Genomic DNA, 20,112 nt, shown 5'->3' on the forward strand with positions numbered 1-20,112 from the left:
AAGGGGTAAAAAAGAAAAAAAAACCTTTAGTTCTGGGAGTTCTTCGCTTTTGGGTCTCTTCCCCCCCCCCCCAAGAACAGGCTTTACAATCGTACAGGAAGCAAAATAGTGTCCCTCAGATCAGACATGTTGCTCACGATTGTTAGATGCTTTCCTCTCCGGCAGACAGCAGCTTTCTCCTGTTGGTCCTGAGGGCTTCCTGGGATCAAGGAAGCCCTCAGTGCAAATGAAAAAGATTAAATGTAAAGAAATAATCAAATAGAATAAATGCAACCCCAATTTAAATCTGTTTATGTTACAATCCAGAGCACAATGAGTGTTCATTTCCTGATATAACACAAATACAGAATTGGATATGAAATTACATAAATTATGGCTTGGCAGGGCTGCTTTTCTATGTAAATACAGAGACAAGAGACAATGATGGAGTGTAGGTTCTAATTTGAAAGTCAAACTCCAGAGGTGCTATCTACTGACCCCATGTGCAAAGCTGCTCAGAAACTATTTACTTATTTTTCTCCTACAATGGAAGTATTTGGAAAGAAAATCCCAAATAACTTCTCTGCTGGAGGCTAGAACTTGTGCTGCAGAGGCATAGATGTGATAGGCGTATGCAAAAGGAAATCAAGCTTTGGAAGAACTTTAAACACAATTCTACATATGGAACAAAATTATGGATTTTCATTCTGTACACTAGTGCAATATATTTTTCTGAGGACACAGTCACTTGAAACTTCAGCTTATTTGACTAAAATAAAAGTTAGGATGACAAAATCTGCCATCGAGGTGAGCAGGTTAGTGAATCCAAACCATAAGTTAAAAGTATGATTCAACAAAATGTGCCAAAGGAGATGAATAGAGACAGAGAGCAGGGATTTGGTAGTGTACTTTAACAAAAGTAATGTTATGGAAAAGAAGGAAGGGTTCAGGTAAGTTGTAATTGGATGGACAGTGTGTAGTCAGTTGTAAAGACTCTCAAGCTCATTTCCTGAATAGGTGCTGATTGCTAGAAAATTTGTCCTCAAAGTTTCCTACTGCCTGTTGAGAGAACTGAGTGACTATTTCCTTCCTGAGTAACTATTTCTCAAAGGAGTTCTCCTTTATCCTGCTGAATAAAGAGATTACAGGTAGTCTTCTACTTATGACCACAAATTGACCCCCAAATTTCCATCACTAAGTAAGATAGTTATTAAGTGAGTTATGCTCCCTTTTTACCACAGTTGTTAAACAAATCACTGCAGTTTTTAAGTGAATCATGCAATTGTTAAGCAAATCTGGCTTCCCCCACTGACTTTGTTGGAAGTCAGCTAGAAGATTATTAATGGTGTTCACATGACCCCTGGACAGTACAACTCTCATAAATACATGCCAGTTGTCAACCTCCCAGATTTGAATCACATGACCATGGAAATGCTGCAATAGTTGCAAGTGTGAAAACTGGTCACAAGTCACTTCTTACAGTGCTATTGTAACTTTAAATAGTCACTAAACAAATGGTTGTAAGTCAAGAACTATCTGTATAGGAAACACTTGAAAAAAAGTTAAAGGATCAGAGCAGCAAGTGAATGCACCTCACCTGATGACAAAGATTTGTTAATCCAATAAAGGAAATTGTAATGGCTGATAGTAGAAGAAGCAATTTAGTATAACAAGACAATCAAGATCAATGTACAAGAATGACAACAATAAGCAAATGAGGCAGAAGTTATTTTGCACTGCCAGAAATGAGAAACAGGTTTTATAGTCACACAAAAGACATAGATTTTCAACCTTTTGGTAGAAAAAGAGATACTCTAATCTGGTGGGATGACATCCATGTTTACAACATTTTATTCAAAAGGATCAAAAGTAATAGAAAGAGAGAGGATTGTACTGTATATTAAAAGTTTTCAGGTGTGTACAGAAAACCAAGTGAATGAATTTAACAGAACTGTTAAAATAAATGGAAATACAAATAAAAGCAATAGTTTTTGGTGTTCATTTATCGCCTGCCCAACCAAAGAGAAGTGCCTTCCAAATGTAAGTTCAAAAAAGAATGAAGTAGTTGTGGACTTTAGTTATCCTGACATAAAATCTGAGACAAAGGAATAGTTCTGCCAGGAATATCCTCACTGCCCTAGGAAAATGACACTTTTCAATTATAAACATGCAACAAAGACAGGTGTTCAGAGCTTTAAAAAGGCTAGTAAGAGTTGGTGACATCCATATTTTCAGGGGAATGATGTTCTACAAGGCAGGCACTGATACAGAAAAGACATAATTCATAATTCACCCCTATGCTATGCAACATTAACCAGTACAGAAGATTTAAGTGATGAAGTAGAAAAAGCAGGAGTAAGTGAAGGGAAACTTAAGGGGATTGGGGTAAGTAAAGGGAAACTAAACTATAAAGAAAATTAAAGCTGAGTGTAGTCAAGCATGTATCTTGAATTTCAAGAAAGTACATATGAATAAACGCAGTAATTATGAACAGGTTCCCACAGCTGAGAAAACTAATGGGAAATTAAGCACAAGATGATTCTCCTAAAAACGAGAACCTCAAAACACAATTGCAAAAAATAATTGGGAGCAGGGGGGAATGGAGACTAGTAACATAGCAATAGCACCTAGACTTATATAATGCTCCAGAGTGCTTTACAGAATCAACATACTGCCCCCAACAATCTGGGTCCTCATTTTACCAACTTTGGAATGATGGAAGGCTGTGTCAACCTTGACTCTGTAGTTACAAAAAAAAAACATTCTTCTAACAATATAAAATATGAAAAAAAAGTTACCTGGGGTTTAGACACCAAGAAAATATAGTCTTTGACTTACGACCACAACTGGGACCAGAATTTCAGTTGCTACATGATGCAGTTAATAAATCATCATGTGACTGGATCCAAATTTATGATTTTTAACACTGTCATTAAGCAAATTACCAAAGTTATTAAGTGAATCACGTGGTCATTGAAGGAATCTGACTTCCTCATTGACTTTGCTTGTCAGAAGCCAGAAAGTTGCAAATCACAATCACATGACCACAAGATGCTACAACTGTTGCAAATGCAAGTAGATGGCCAAGCATCCAAATTGTGATCACATGGCCATAGGGGAGGTTGGTGGTAACTTTGAGGATAAGCAGCAAGCCACTTTTTCTGAAGCCCTCATAACTTCAAACTGTTCTTAATAGTTCTAAATCGAGGACTACTTCTATAGGCAGATGGACTGGAATTCTAGAGGTGCCAGCAAAGCTAAAATGAACTGAGGTTTACAAAGGAATTAAATGTTCAGATTAAGAGACAAGAATCATATTGGTTTCTCAGTCATGAGGAAAAATGCTAATAAATAACAAAAATCTCTTTCTGCTTTGATTTTGGTTTCTTTTACAGAAAGGTAGGTGTTCAACAACAACAGAATAAAGCAAAATTAAATTTTAAAAGCTATAGGTATTTGCTGACTACGTTTCTATTTTCTTTGAGTAAACTCCAGGACTAGGATTAAATTCTAAGGTTCTGAAGGAAGTTTCTGATAGCCTGATCAAAACGTTTATGCATATTATTTTTGAGAAATTCTGGAGAAAGTATGAAGAACCTGATGACTGGAGGAAACCCAGTGTTAATTGTATTGTGGAAAAGAGAGGAGTTGGAGAACTTGAGTCACTCTGAAATCAGTACTTGAGAAGATTCTAGGAAGGTTTATAAGGAATCTGGTTTATAAAGCTATGAGACTGAGCAGAATACTACAAAGTTCCTTCCTGGGCCCTAACTTCTCACATTTTTATTAAAGTCAAGATTGTACAACAAATGCTTATCAAATCCAAGATGACACAAGGGATATTCAATATTGTAAACAACTTTCAAAATAGTTTCAGTAGAGAATTGGGTGAAAGTAACAGAATGAAATATATTTGGGGCAAATGTGAAGTTCTTCATTTAGAAAACAAAAAGCAATGCACATACATATGGACCAAGTTGTCTTAGGGAGTAGTAATATGGTGGTCACAGAAGATAGATTTGCTATGGGCAGACCATTAGTTGCTGAGGTTTGAACTTAAAATATCAATAAACCAGAATAGAGCTGGAAGGGATCTTGGAGGTCTCCTAGTTCAAACCCCTGCTTAAGGAGACCCTATGCCATTTCAGATACAGTAAGTGATTGTCCAGTCTCTTCTTAAAAACCTCCAGTGATGAAGCACCCACTTCTGAAGGCAACCTGTTAGGAAATGCAGAGATAAAGGATAGGGGAAACTTGACTTAATAACAGCACTTGTGGGAGAAATCTTGAGATAGTAGTTTACAGAATATGAATCAACAGAGTGATATACCTGCTATCAAGGCAAATGCAATATTAAACTGCATCAATCAAAGTATGATTTACAGAATCGATATAATAGCAATCTTCAAATACTCTGAAAGAATTCCACGCAGATGAAGCTTAAGTCTTTCTATCATCCTAGAATACAGAACACAAAGTTGTGAGTTTAATTTAAGGAATATGGCAAATTCTGATTGAGTACTAAAAAAAAATCCTAATAGGGCAATTGAAGAATGGGACCAATTATTCAGAAAACAAGTAGAAACAATTTCAATAAGGATATGTTTAGGCAGAGGCCAGACTGTCTGGGAATCTAATTTGGATGTGTGTACTATGTAAGAGATTGACTACAATGAACCTTCCAGTTCTGTGATTCTCTACTTATCCTGTTAGGCAGGCAAATAAGGTTAGAAATGTGGGTAAAAGGAATATATTTGTCATTATATATTAAATGTATGATTTAATTTATCAGAAAATGGAAAAAAGGATAAAGGGACCGGCTCTTCTAGGGATTAATTTTGATAAGTAGGGAAGAACTATATGCTGATGTAAAAATAACAGTAATGTTGGAGGAAGGTAACTGATTTTGAAAGCTGTTATAGTTAGAAAACTGAAATTAGTGTAAACTTTCTGAAATTTAGGAAAATTGCTATCAAAACTTCAGAAAAAAATCAAAAAAATCTTATAATTAGACATTTTGAGGGAAGGAGGAAAGGAGTACAAACAAGATGAATGATTCTGAAAACTGAAGGAATAAAGGGATAAAAGGGAGACTGTTTGGTCTATTGGTTAAGAAATCAGGCTAGAAAGTGGGAGACCTGAGTTCACGTCCTGTCATGAAAGCTAGCTGGGTGATTTTGGAGCAGTCATTCTATCTCATCTCAACCCACCTCACAGGGTTGTTGTGGGGAAAATAGATGGAAGGTTTGTGGGATATATTCACCATCTTGAATTAAAGGTGGGATACAAATAAATAAATAAATAAAAACCTTTACAAATAAGGAGAAAATGGAATATCTAAAGGATTTAGCCTGGCTGCTTAGGAAGTTCTTTAATAAGATAAGACTTAAAGAATGTATAAGAAATTTAATCTTATAATTGGTGAAAAGTGCAATAGAGAATCAAACATTCAATCCAAAACAAGCCATATTTGTAAGGGTTACTAAAAACAATTTAAATTTTCTCCTGCTAAATTAGAGACAAGAAAATAAATGGGTGTAACTTATCTGTATCATGAAATATTGACAGAAGTATTTCTTCTCACTCACCTGATGTGTTTAACAAAGGCTGGACTGCTACCATCTGAGGATTATTTAATTTACACCGATCAGAGAGTTGGATTTGATGTCCTACATAATCCTTTTTGGTTGTGAGTCTTTTTCTACTCTAGAGAATGCAGAACTTGTAGCATATTAGCATGTAATAAACCTGCAATCATTTGAACTGACTTGCTTCCTTATTTCTTGTGTCTGACAACTATTTGTTCCTATTTTGCCTCTGTTCTCTTCCACAAGTTGTTCAACCTGAGACAAGGAAAACAAATGGTGTAAGAAAAATAATGCAGCCCAGTATAAGCAAGATGTTTAAAGCTATGTATGATAAACTATGAATGAGTGGATGTCTCTGGGGTAATATAAATTAAACCCTCAAATGCTTAAGGAATTTGTGGAAGCTATTTCAAAATCTTTTAATGTAATTTCTTATAAATCTTGAATAATATGTATATTATTGATGTTCAGAGTTCTTATATTCTGCTAATATAACAGGGCTCATGTAAATGTAGAAGTTGGGGTAATAAAATTCTATAGGGAAACATAACTCCCAGAGGATTTGATCCTACTGATAAACCCTTGGAATGGAGGTATGTCACACATAGAAGGAAACACAATAATCAAAGAAAGAAACAGCAGACATCTAACAAACCCCTGCTGCCCAATCCAACTCAACCAGAAGCAACCCCATTAAAACTGAGCAATCTATTTCTCCCCTTAGATGGAAATGCACAGACCCTCAACCTCCCCCTCAAAGAAAACATGCAGACATCTAGCAAAGAAACAACACCAAATATGCCTAAAAGAGTCGTTGTCAACAAACACACCTGAAATAAACAGAAAGGCACCCCAGACTGCACCCCCCAAAAAAGGAAGGTGAGTGTTGGTAATAGATTATATCCTCAAAGGAACAGAATCAGCCATCTGCAGACTGAACCTAATCAAAATAATTAGATCCACAGATTACTACCCCTTCCTCCTCCTCCACATTGGGACTAAGGACACAACAAAGAACCTGACTACAATAATGAGAGATTACAAACAACTAGGCAATAAAGTTAAGAAGCTAGGTGCACAAGTAGTGTTCTCATCAGTACTCCCAATGAAAGGCCAACCCCCATTGAGGGAAAAAAGAATTCTAGAAATAAACCACTGGCTAAAGGGTTGTTGCCGCCAAGAAAACTTTGGTTTTCTGGATCATGAACTGCATTTCCTACGCGAAGGACTCTTGGCAAGGGATGGGCTGCACCTCACAAAAACAGGGAAAAATGTATTCGGAAAAAGACTGGCACAACTCATCAGGAGGGCTTTAAACTAAAATCGAGGGAGAAGAGTGACCAATCTCTAGAATCTCTAGACCCCAAAACCAATCACAAATCCCAAGAAAACAAATCAAACAATGAGATAGGCAGTGATGAGAAAAGTGAAAAACTCAAACAACAATCAGGAGATGCAGGAAACATACCCATAGGCAGGCATAAAAGTCTTAAATGCTTATATACAAATGCTCAAAGCTTGGGGAACAAACAGGGTGAACTAGAAGCAATAGTACACGAGGGAGGGTATGACATAGTTGGCATTACAGAAACCTGGTGAGATGAAACCCATGAATGGAATGGACTGATGGATGGATACAAATTGTTCAAAAGAAACAGAACTACAAAAAGAGGAGGGGGAGTTGCACTATATGTAAGAAAACACTACATATCTACAGAAATGCATATAATCAAAGATAAAATCTCTCTAGAATGTATATGGATCAATATAAAAAAGAAAAAAGTGACATTGGCATAAGTGTATATTATAGGCCACCTAACCAATCAGAAGAAATAGATGAACTCTTTGCCAACCAGGTAACAAAAGTATGTAGGAAGCATACCACAGTAGTACTGGGAGACTTAAACTTTCTAGATATCAACTGGGAGGCAAACTCTGCAGTGAGCAGGAGATAAACAGATTCCTAGCCAACCTAGCTGACAACTTTGTCACCCAAAAGGTGGAGGTGAGAACTAGATGTAAAGCTATACTGGACTTAATCCTTACTAATAGAGAAGAAGTGACAGAGGGAATTGAAATTGCCAGAAATTGCCTTGGGTGAAAGTGACCATGTCATACTGGAATTTAATATAATGCAAACACTAGCAATAGAAAACAACCCAGCCGGTGTCTTAAACTTCAAAAGAGCTGACTTCAATAATTTCAGAGAGAACCTAGAAAAGATCCCATGGACAAAAATCCTAAAAGGGAAAACAACCCAAGATGCATGGGAAACCCTGAAAAACACGATCATAAAAGCCCAGACCAGCACAATACCACTGAAAAAGAAAAACAAAAAAATCAAGAAGAAACCAGCATGGCTACACAAAGAGCTCTCTGACAAACTGACAAAAATACAAAAAAATGGAAATAGGGGTACATAACTAAAGCTGATTATCAGTAGACAGCCGGAACATGCAGAAATGAAGTCAGGAAAGCAAAAGCTCAGAACAAACAAAGACTTGCAACAGAAATCAAGGATAATAAAAAAAAAGTTTCTTCCAACACATTAACAACAAAAAAAGTCAAGGAAACTATAGGTCCATTAAAGAGAGATGATGGCAAGGAAATAACAGGCAACAGGGAGAAAGCAGAACTGCTTAACTCATATTTTGCATCATTCTTCACACAAAAAGAAACCATAGCCTAACATACCAAAAAAAGACAAACTAGAAACAAAATTTAAAATAAGCAAGAAAATGAGAGAACACCAAAAAAGCTAATACAATCCTGGGTTGTATAAACAGAAACATAGAATCAAGATCATGCAAAGTATTAATACCACTTTATAAAACCTTAGTAAGACCACACCTGGAATACTGCAACAAATTTTGGTCACCATATCACAAAAATGATGTTGAGAGTTTGGAAAAAATTCAGAGAAAAGCAACTAAGATGATCAAAGGCCTGGAGACTAAAACATACGAAAAACAGCTACGGGACTTGGGTTTGGCTAGTCTAAAGAAAATAAGAAATAGAGGAGACATGATAGTAGTATTCCAGTATTTGAGGGGCTACTGCAAAGAAGAGGGGGTCACGTTATTCACCAAAGCACCAGAGGATGAGAAATAATGGTTGGAAAGTGATCAAAGAGAGGAGCAACCTGGAATTAAGGAGAAACTTCCTGACAATGAGGACAATTAACTAGTGGAACAGCTTGCCTCCAGAAATTGTGGACGCTCCATCACTGGAGATTTTAAAGAAGAGACTAGACAGTCACTTGTCTGAGATGGTACAGGTACTCTTGCTTGAGCAGGGGGCTGGACTAGATGACCTCCAAGGTCTCTTCCAGCTCTATTCTATTCTAAATGGCAACAATGTGGTCATTCTATGATATGCATTTTATAGTGAGGCAGATCAATATCAAAATGAGGTCAAAACCAATGCTAATGTAAAGAAGAAGGAACTGCATTTAAGCTTTTAAGAAGGGCAGCCAAACTGTAGTCCTAATGCACTTGGAAGGTGTTCTCCCCAAAATATAGAATTTAGGATAGAATTATTGCAAAAGCAAAGTCCATTGTCAAGAAAACTGCTGAGGTTTTAGAAGAATAATCCAAATCTCTCATATCCAGTCTAGATAGATAGATGGATGGATGGATGGATGGATGGATGGATGGATGGATGGACGGACAGACGGACCGTCAGATGAGAGAGATGATAGGTAAGATAGATAGTGAGAGGTATAAATGCCCAATATTTAGAGCATTGTACACTCAGATATGGAAAATAAAACAACCCATAAGACTCTCTTTGAAAAATCTAATCCTTATATACCTGAAGAATACTTTCCAATACTATTTGCTCATTCTTATATATTCTGCAAACATTCCTGAAATGATATTCATTTTATGAAACTTTATCCAGTATTTCTTAGTTATACATCCCATATATGAAAATTAAATAGAAAGTAAAAACACAAGATTTTTTTGGAGGGGGGGACTTTAAATTTTGGAGCTTTCTATAGGACCATCTTTGCTGTTAAAGCTCTTAATATGGGATGAAAAAGCAAAGCTGGAACTATAGTTAATTATTTATTCTTTTTCTCCAAGATTCCCAGAACAATTATATAGAAAGTAGCTAAAATATATAGAAATAAGCTAAAAGCACATCTTTGAAGATCTTATAAGCTAAAATTCATAACTACATTATTTTCTTTTTTAGATATGATCATCACATTAAATAGAGTTGGGACAAATCAATGACCCTAATGAATTTTCAAAAAATGCAAGAGAATGTAAATACCCATTAACTTTTCATTTTCATTATTTAATCTAAAACTATGTATTTCTTCTCAAATATGAGGAGATAAAATACATAAAATACATTTAAGTTGGGAAGAACTATCTTGGGAAGTTTCCCACTATTCAAATGGGAGCCCTTGAATAATGTCTACCCTTGCAAAATGATATCTGGGTTTTTTTTGCTCATGTTACAAAGTAATGCTTTTGTTCCAAGGTGTTCCTTGAATGCCCCTTTCCCTCCACCCACAAGCAAAAATGTCACAGCCCAGCAGAGATTTGAGACACACTGGATTTCCAAAGTCTTCTTTTTTATCCATATTTAGTAACAGTTGAGATCATTTTGTTTTACAGTGCTGATAGTGAACTGGATTGCACCTAACTTTCTGAACATCTGAACACTTTCCATCTCAAATGTAATTATTTCTCCCCTCTCTCCAAAAAAAGAAAATTGAAAAAACATGCTGTGTGCATCCATTAAGTTTGTATAAAAAGCAGAGTTAGAGATGGTATATGAAAACAAAAGCATTTCTTAAATACTTAGGATGTTGCCAGTTATTTACCTTGGATTTCACCAATAGCTTGGTAAAACTCTATGGCAAAGTTCCTACACTTACAATTACTTGAACACATTGAAAAACATGCAAAAAGTCTTAATTTTGTTAATCCAAATAATTAGCCCCAGAAAGAAGTTGTTTAGATGAAGGTCCTGATTTCCAAAATTCAGCACTATGGATAGTTCCTTGTGGGCAGAGCTGCTCTTTTTATACTGATGAGATTAAACTGACAGTATTTTCTTTTTGTAAACATTCTCTTCATTTCAATGAGCAGACCGATCATTTTTATTATCAATTAAAATGCATAGCTATAATGTGGTAATATGCCATCCCTTCCTGTCCTAAACCAGCAGAAATCAAGCAACATAATAGGAGTCCATAAATATCTCATAAGAACAGTCTTTATAATCACATTTAATTGGTTGGGAAGCAGCATTAGCCACAGGCACTGGAAATTATATTCATGTTCATTATATTTCAAGGTTAAGAATAGAAACCTTCTTCATGAGAATGCCCCTGAAGTGTGGAATAACATTTCTTCTTCCAAAGTCCAGAAATTCAACTATTCTACAGCGGCACATAATTGGCCCTTGCCACATAACACTATATTGAAGAAGCCCCCTTCACACTTGCAATAACAAAAGTCAGGTGAACCTGAAAGGTCTTCTTTGGCTCAGATATCCATTCTAGAGCGGCAAAAGTCCTCATTTAAATCATTTTCTATTTTGGTGGTATCACTATCAAAGGCAGACCTCTCTTTGGCCTCCACATAAGGACCTGGGCATCATTGGCATTGGGTTTCACTAGTGCATTTGGTGGGATGGGTTCCATTCTGCTCAAAATCTTAGGCTGCTCCTGTTGAATTTTCCCCACCAGGCGGGCTCGCTTGCCCAAGAGCTGCATGGGATCAACTTCAATGTCTACTCTCATCCTCCATTTTATAGTCTGCAAGATTATTTTTTCCTTAGTAGTCATATTCATGGCCACTAACCATGTAGTAAAACTTTGATCCCGTTTGATCCTAGTCAATAGTGGCACATTGCTATCACTCACAGGGACAGCCCATGTCACACTAGGATAAAAATTGTCATTCATACTGACTGAAAACCTGGAAACCTTATTGGTAGGACCAATCAGGGTAACTGTTTCTGTAGTGTTCCCATACCAGGGATAGCTCACTCCATCAGAGTCACTGATGGCTTTTACACGTCCTTCTCTCAAGTCTGGAAGTTCCCAGCTTGACCTAGAAAGAGCAGAAGAGAAACATACACTAAGAAAGATTTAGCAACAGTTACTAAAAAGTCACAGCTTGCTAGTCTCTTATTCAGATTTTTTTAAGAAAAGAAAAAAGTGAGCAGAGAAAAAATTAGTACAAAGGCACTGAAGTGTTTATAATATTAAAAGTAATATACAGCCATCAAAGCTAGTATTCCTAAATATCTTAATTATTTGTGAATTGATTCAATTGCTTTTCAAAACCACACTATTTATTCTTTTTCTTTTTTTGAATTTTCTAACATGCTACTTTATTGGAAGTTTCTGGATTTAATATTATGAGGGAGGAATTTATCTCTTTATCACTGTCTTGACACTACAGGTAACATTATACTTCTCTGTTATTACACCTCTATTTTATATATATATTACTATTATAATTTATTACTATTATAATACTGTTTTAAGGGACTGGAGGCTAAAAAATATGAAGAGCAATTGCAGGAGCTGGGTATGTCTAGTCTAATGAAAAGAAGGACTGGGGTGACATAATAGCAGTGTTCCAATATTTGAGGGGCTGCCACAAAGAAGAGGGGTCAACCTATTTTCCAAAGCACCTGAAGACCATACAAGCAATGGATGGAAACTAATCAAGGAGAGAACCAACCTAGTAATAAGGAGAAATTTCCTGACAGTGAGAACAATTAATCAGTCCATCACTCCACCACCAGTCCAGAAGTTGTGGGTGTTCCATAATTGGAAGTTTTAAAGAAGAAATTGGGGAGCCATTTGTCTGAAATGGTATAGGGTTTCCTGCTTCAGCAGGGGGATGGACTTCCAAGGTCCCCTCCAATTCTGTTCCTATCTTCTAACTATGAAAGTTCCTAAACATATACTTTTTATTCTTAAAGGAATGGTTCCAGCTTCATAATAGTTTTGATTACTTCTTTTTGTATCTTCGCCAACTTTGCAGTACTGTATCATAGGCATTTTGATTACTTTTCTTTTCCTATTGTACCTTTTCTAATCATCCCCAAAATTCATTTGCATTTTCATAGCTACTGCACAGCTATTTATATTTTTAACAAACTATTCTTAAGATCTTTTTTTGTCAATCTCTGCTTTCTCAAACCAGACCTTTTCCTGTGACCAATGGCTAGAGAATTAGAAAAGAGTTATGGAAGATAGTTTTTATATATAAAAGCTGCACAGTATATGCACAAAAATGGAAAGATTCTGAAATATCTACAATGGAGGAATGGTTAGTGAAGATGACAGTATTAGCAGAGATTGCAAACTTGACTTATTTGATTAGAGAAAGAACAGTAATTATATTAGTGGCTGGAAACCCCTCATGGACTTTTTGCTGAAAAAAGAAAAAAATGAACTTATTATTTATGGATTTGATGATCAAAAAGGGTAGACTATGGAAAAAAGGAAATTTTGTTGTAATCTTACAGAGCAAGGGTAAAATATAAATGTACTTGTAACTGCTGGAAGCTACATCTTCATAACTTTTTGTTTTTTTTCTTTCTCTTCTGTCTATGGAGATTCTCAGTCATCCAGGTCACGATTGTCCCAAAAGTGCTTTTTCACAAGGCAACTGGATTCTTTTTTCTCTTTGAAGATGTTTCACTTCTCATCCAAGAAACTTCTTCATCTCTGACTGGATGATGGGGAATTGAAGGATTTATACTCCTTGTAGACAGCTGGTCATTAGCATTCTTTTAGAGAGTCATTGATGCCATCTGGAGGCTTATCTGTGTCATTAGGGTCACCTGAGTGATGCAAATGGGCGTGGAGCCTTCTTGGAACTGTTGAAAAGAGTGTGTTGTAGACTGAAGATAGATGATGTCATGTCCCTCCCCCTCTGTTGAGAGAGGATTGTTGAATTTTGACATAGATGTCCTCTTTGACTCCCTCTTTCAAATTAGCAGTCCTCTGTGTCCGAAATGTGGACTTTGCTGAATTCAAAAGAGTGGCCATTCCCCACCATCCAGTCAGATCTGAAGAAGCTTCTTGGATGAGAAGCAAAACGAATTCAAAGAGAAAAAAGTAAGTCCAGTTGTCTCATGAAAAAGTTCTTTCTTTCTCTATTTTTTCTTTGTATTTTTTTTCACCTATTTATTACCTTTTTTTGTTTTCCTTTTGTTTTTCAAAATTTGTATTTTTATTCTTTTAAAATTTATTTTAATAAAAATTGTACACAAAAAAGGAAGCACTGCCTTCTCAGAGCTCATCAGCATGTGCACAAAGTGTATATATCGCTGTATATACTTCATGTTATGATTTATTTACACTGAATCACTATTTTATTTTTGTTTCAGGACCTTATAACTTTATTGATGTCAACATGCATGGAGTCACAAACTGTTCACTATGGGCATTTACTAGTTTATTTAAATGTCTTCATTCAAGTACCTATATTATCATATAATCCACTCACATACTTTCTCCCCAATATTTCTAATGAACAAATAACCAATTTATTGATTACCTTTTCCTCAGACAGACAGCTTTCCTAGCCATTGCAGGAGAGCTGAAATAGTAAAAAGGAATCTAGTAGCATATCATCAGTGCATGAAGCAAGCAGTAGCTTACAAAACCTTAAGCCTTCCAACTAAGAAGTTGGAAAAGAAGCTAATGCCTTCTGATTTTTGCCTCCTTCCTTGAAACTTTCAATCTTCCTGACAGATGGGGACTGGTGTTGGGATACCACTGTTGCACCCTTTTATACCCTTTTATACCTTGTGCACAAGCCTGTGTCAAGTATCTACTATGGGCTGTTCTACTATTCTTCTGATTGCCAGAATTTATTACGTTAAGCACATCCACATAAATTTTGAGTAACCAAGGTATTTGCACCAAGCATAGTCTCTGCTGCTTCCCATCTTCTTGAATAAGTTTATTTGGAAAGTTATGAAAGTTCAGGCTGCAAAGTCTTCTAGTCTAGTTGATTAAATCTCACAGATAGTCTTCTATTTTGTGTATGTTTTCAGTTGTCACATCATCTGCTCATGCCTATGAAGTTGGGCACTCTCATAAGCTGGTTTATTTTTATAGCAAGCTTCCCTCAATTTCTGTTCAAGCAACAATAAGACTATGAATTAAGTAAACAACCATAATAGATTATATCAAAGAGCTTTTTAGACATACGGACCTAATGGGGTATAAGTTTGAACTGAGAGTAAATCATGGGTGGAGATTACAAAGAATGGTGATAAACTGCAGCACCTATAGAATTGTTTTTGAAGCAACAACTTGGAATGAGCAGAAGCAATGCTTGTTAGCCAGAACTTCTATTATCTCTGCCACTGCTTCAGTTCCTCCACAGCTTCTTATTGTTCTCTGTCCTGTCCTCTGCTTATGATCCTAAATAGCTCCTAGCAAGAAACTACCCTTGGAAACTCTGGCACTTGTTATTCTGCTCAAGTTCAGCCAGAACTTTTAATTCAATGTATTAGACTTCTTTGGAAAGCAGACCTCTAATCTCAATAAACTATGCATATCCAACTGTGCCTTGCCAGCCTCCTCTTATCACTTCCCTTTGTTGGTGGTTCAGAAATTATGAAGATGTGGGGGGAATGTAATGATTTGAGCCTTTTGCTCCAGTCCAATATTATATCTTGTAGTCTTAGCAGCTTCACTTATCCTTGACAATGCCTGGTAAAAAGGTAACAAAAAACCTTAGGGAACAAGAGAACGTTGGCACTATTTCTTAATTTGTGATCTAAATGTGCTGCTCTGCGACATTGCCTACTGAGAAGGCATTTAGCATTTTCTCGAGGAAGAGCAGTATTTTGAGGAAGTGCTGAGACTTTAAAATTGGAATATGCCTATTTGAGGGTTAAGATGTCTTTCATACCTGAAAATGGCAGCAATCCAGCAATCAAGTTAAGAGAGGGCATTCAGTACCAGCCCCACCTCTGTGAAACAATAAATCAAATCTAAAACAAGCCTGTCCTTTAATAATCTTTCTACATGCCTCTCTGTATACCAAAATGTTGTTAGCTTCAGTTGTACAACTGATTAGCTTCTATCTTAACTGTGGAGCAGGAGGAATGCTGTGGAAACACTTCAGAGGTATTAACTCCTGAGTCACATGATAGGTGACTTCCCATTTGCAAGATCTTCTGCTTCATCCTGCCTCCAGCTGGCTAACTTTCCTGCTGCTGAAAACAAGATGCCAGATACCTTGTCATTATTTCACTGGGCTTATATTGGATATATATATGCTTTTTTTTTTCCTCATCAAAAAACAAAAACAAAAAACAACAACAAAGATATAGGTAAGGGCAGAATGGTGGAGGGAGGAAGTCCTGGTAGGTTAATATATGAAGTGAGGATCATAAGAGAAAGAATATTCATTGGCAGTTCAAAAATATTTCTGATGGTTTGGGGGTGAAATTGTTATCTCTGTCAAAATGCCTTAAGTCAGTAATACTAAAGAATCAAATAGCACAAGAGAAATTTTATGTGGCAACTGGGGAATACAATACATAGTCACTTTGAATTAGTGCAAGTATGAGAGAAGGACATACAGGATGAAGCACAGCAATGTGTAAAACTACATTAGAAGGTGCCCTGAAGTTTGTTTTTTTGCATCCACCAGGAAAAAAACCCTTCATTTTGATGATCAAAACCAAGAAGTAATCTTATCTATCCATCATATCCGTATCTTTGTAAGAGCAGACACATTGATAATTGTGAAAAACTGGAGACAAATGAGTTCTTTAATTCTAACAATGAAATACCAAAAATTATGCTGGTATTTGCTTTATAAATTTCACAATCTTTTACAGGATAGCAATGAAAGCCAGGTAGAGAAATCATTAAGAAAAAAATACCATTAGGAAACATGATGGTCAGTTCAAAAGGCAATTTAATGTAAAATTTAAAAGCCATAAAAAGCCTTGGTTACATTTTGGAACAAAGTTTTTGCTGATAGTTGATTCCCAAAGTAACAACAAATACGCTTTTTTCTGAGAAAAACTATGGTTAATTCTTCTACAAGGCCTATCAGACGAACTCAGTCTTTACTATCACAAGGACAAAGATAATTTCATTTTATATTTTGTGGAATTAGAGAAAATATATCTTTATATATATTTCTCTCCTGTTGATGTGCTCTAGTATTTGCATAAATTGATAGAGTTTGGTTATTATTAGAGTGGATGTTAAAATAATTTTAGCATATCATTGATATACATATACCAATATCCATAAATGTATCTTAATATCAAGGCTAAATGGGTTTTCTGACAGAAATATATGTTACTGAATTCCTAGACAGATGTTAAGATGCATATATATATAACATCAGCAATTAACAAGCTTGCTGTAAAGCTGACTGAATCATTGGCAGGAATTCTTGATAAAGCTCATCTCAGTAACATTGTTTTTACAGAGATATCTTAAGAAGCTCCGAAATAAAATGGCACTGAAATGTCAATTATTATTGTCAAGAACAGAAAAGGTTCTGAGTGCATGGGGGAATATTATATAGTTGCCTCAAAAATTCAAGCAACCTAAATACACAAAAATCAAATCCAGGGCAAGATTAAATGATGTATTCATTGCCATTTTCATACTTTCAAGGGTAAGATGGTAATTTTGGCAATGAAAGCACTCTGTCCAGGATTCATTGTTGGGGAAGGAGAAATGAAGGCCAGTGCCATGATGATATAGTGGATGTTAAAATCTGCTTGACTACTTTGAACTGGTACCACTATGGAGCCATGTTCCTGTTGCTATAGATGTTGAAACATCAAAGAGAGCAAAATATTAACATAACTAAACAACAATCCACTTTTTCCGTGAGTTTTCCCTATTGCATTTCTATTTATTTAGTTGAAGTACCAAGGGAGCTCTAGACTGAAGTAGCATTTCTATGGTTTGAATGATTTTATTCATGGATCAATTGTGCCTTGTATTATCTGGCATATAAAACATAAGGAAAAATACAGAGAGCAACTTTCTGTAATTTCATTCACTCCCTCAACAAGTGGCAGTGAAGAAAGCTTACTGAAGATGGTGCATAGAAAGTGTGCCCCTCTATTTAATGCACAAACCCCAGTGAGGGCTGAAGCTGTGAGTGGTAGGCAGTGCAATGCCTAGGAGAATGTCTCCTCCACCACACCTATTAGGCAAAAGGCAGCCAAGGGCACTGGTGCCCAAAGGAAGTTTGTCGTCTGCCACATAAAGAAGAGTCTTCCCTCTAACTGAAGGGGGAGGGGGAGAGCAGCCATATTTGCCGGAGGGCACAAGTACTACTTGCGCAGGCAGAAGTCCACAGATGTCCTTTGCGAGGAGACCAACTGCCTAGATAAAGGGCATCTGCTATCGCCAAGTCCTTGCTCTCTCCCGCGGGACCGCCTCTTTTTGGTGGCGAATCGGTTACTATGGATACAAAATGATACCCTCTGAACGACTCTGGTCGTTGGGGGCGGACTGGAAACCGTAGTGAAGGCGTCGCCCTTTGCTCGCTCCCGTGGCTGCTCTGTTCCCCCACGCTCCACTTACATGCCCAGGTTGCTGTAGGTGTTGTAGAACTCCATGTGGTTGCAGGCCTGGATCCAACCCACCACCCAGGTGTGACGGCGCGAGATAGGTGGCATGAGGACGCGAGCGGCGGCGCGGAAATAGGGCGTTCGGTAGCGCAGCACGATGGGCGATGTCTCCTCGATGGCGGTGGCTCCCGGCTCAATGGAGGCCGACACGTCGTATACCACGATGTTCTCTCTGCGCACCCGCGCCTTGCACGCCACGCTCTGCAAGCAACCCATAGCCAGGCGGGACCTGCCCCCTAGCCTCCCCAGCCGGGGCCCCGCATCCGGCCGACCTCAGGATCAGCCAGCACCCTAGCACCCCTCCTGCTCAGGATCATTTCAGCATCCGGAGGCTAGCACACATCACACACAGCGCGCAGGATTCTACCTGTTCCTAGGCCGGGGTCGCGTGGCTCCCCCGAGTTGCACTCTCCCACCTTCCTCTAAGCTCCTATATGAGCAGTGCAGGCTGAGGCAGCGCCAGGGGAATTGCGGGCCCGCGCGCGTGTCTGGAAGGGAAGGGGCTGGCTCACCCACCAAGTCCTTAGCACCAGGGTGGGTCCGAGGACACGTGCCGGGGAGAGAATGACGTGAAGGGCAGGCGAAAAAAAGGGGTCTCCGCGGCAAACGTAACGTAGCCGACAGGATTGTTAAAATCTTATTTTGCGTCTCGGCAGTGGCGTGTTTTGCACGGATAGCGCTTTAACAGATTAGCGGAAAGCATTTTTTTTTCCTTTATGAAGGGTACATTTTTTTTTTTTTTGCAGATATTGAATTTAAAGCGTGCAAATTTAAATTAGGACTCAGGGTTAATCCTAAAGTGCCTCCATCGTGCTTGAAAAATGGCCAGAAGGGTTGATGCTTTTTTATTCCATGGATTCTGGTTTTCCTAGGCAATTTGCCAGTGGTTAATCAGTGTTTTCTCTCAGCATGTTCTTCAGGAACGATTAACGTCAAATTCAGGGTACCTTTCAAAATTTCTTGACTCCTCCCTTGGACATGATGATGATATTAACAGGGCCACCTGCCCTTTTCCCAGTACTTTTCTTGTATGAACAGTTACAATTACCACCAGATTCCCCAGCCATAGACACTTGGTATCAAGAGTAAGAAAATACTTCTACCTATAGCAGTGGTTCTCAACCTTTTTAATGCTGTGACCCCCAACTGGTCATAAGTCGAGGACTACCCAACTGGTCGTAAGTTGAGGACTACCCAACTGGTCGTAAGTCGAGGATTTTCCCTGCCTGGGAGCACCGCACATGCGTGGTGCCACCCCCTGCACCAGCCGAGGCATAGCTGGCAAGGGGCAGTGACGCCGCAGGGCGACCACCAGCTGGGCTACCAGCTGGCCCAGCCCAAGGGACGTAAGGCACCCGCTGGGCCCCACGCGTGCCAGCAACCCTCCCTGCGCCTGCCGGCCTCCCACCTCCCACCCCTGGCCTTCTTTTACTTACATTTTTAGTAGTTGCTCAGCAGGGAGAGGTGGAAACTTCCAGACAGCTCGCTTCGCTGCAGACAACTTGCAGCACCGTTTACGGAATGGGACTTTTGGCGGGCTCAGCAGGGCAGAGACAGCCTGGACAATTCATATTGGCTTTTGAAAGCCAATAGAATTAGACTCTATTCAAGAGAGTTTATTCTATTGGCTTTCGAAAGCCAATAGAATAAAAGGGAGTAGCACAGCTAAGGGAAAGGGGGAAAAAATGGCAGACTGCGTTGTTTGGTGACCCCCGTGAAATGGTCGTTCGACCCCAAATGGGGTCGCGACCCACAAGTTGAGAACTGCTGACATAGAAAAGACAGAAATAGCATGTTGGTTATAAGAAGGAAAAAACTTCATATTATGACAACATGAATACAGCCACCTTGTTGTTGTTGTTAATTGTGAAGTCATGTCCGACCCATCGCGACCCCATGGACAACATTCCTCCAGGTCTTCCTGTCC

At 38.1% G+C, this 20,112-nt stretch overlaps 1 protein-coding gene across 4 annotated transcripts; it reads right to left on the reverse strand.

The window, feature by feature from the left end:
- Positions 1 to 138: 138 nt before the first annotated feature.
- On the reverse strand, positions 139 to 18,693 carry FAM78B (family with sequence similarity 78 member B). 4 transcript variants are annotated; one of them, XR_005554617.1, is made up of 4 exons: positions 18,139 to 18,693; positions 11,567 to 11,644; positions 5,568 to 5,822; positions 139 to 4,437 (listed from the first exon to the last, which is right to left on the reverse strand). XR_005554617.1 is itself a non-coding variant. In XM_039326096.1 (3 exons), the coding sequence occupies exons 1-3, from the start codon at positions 18,399 to 18,401 to the stop codon at positions 5,786 to 5,788; spliced, it is 378 nt and encodes a 125-aa protein (XP_039182030.1). In that variant the 5' UTR covers positions 18,402 to 18,693; the 3' UTR covers positions 139 to 5,785. The 4 variants fall into 4 exon arrangements, 2 of the variants coding, with proteins under 2 accessions (XP_039182030.1, XP_039182029.1); XR_005554618.1 differs by having other exon boundaries at positions 139 to 4,197; positions 4,310 to 5,822; XM_039326096.1 differs by having other exon boundaries at positions 139 to 5,822.
- Between the last annotated feature and the right edge of the window lie 1,419 nt (positions 18,694 to 20,112).

The sequence above is a fragment of the Crotalus tigris genome, unplaced genomic scaffold, assembly GCF_016545835.1.
Source record: "Crotalus tigris isolate CLP2741 ecotype Arizona unplaced genomic scaffold, ASM1654583v1 scf7180000024339.11422700, whole genome shotgun sequence".
In the NCBI taxonomy this organism is placed as follows: domain Eukaryota; kingdom Metazoa; phylum Chordata; class Lepidosauria; order Squamata; family Viperidae; genus Crotalus; species Crotalus tigris.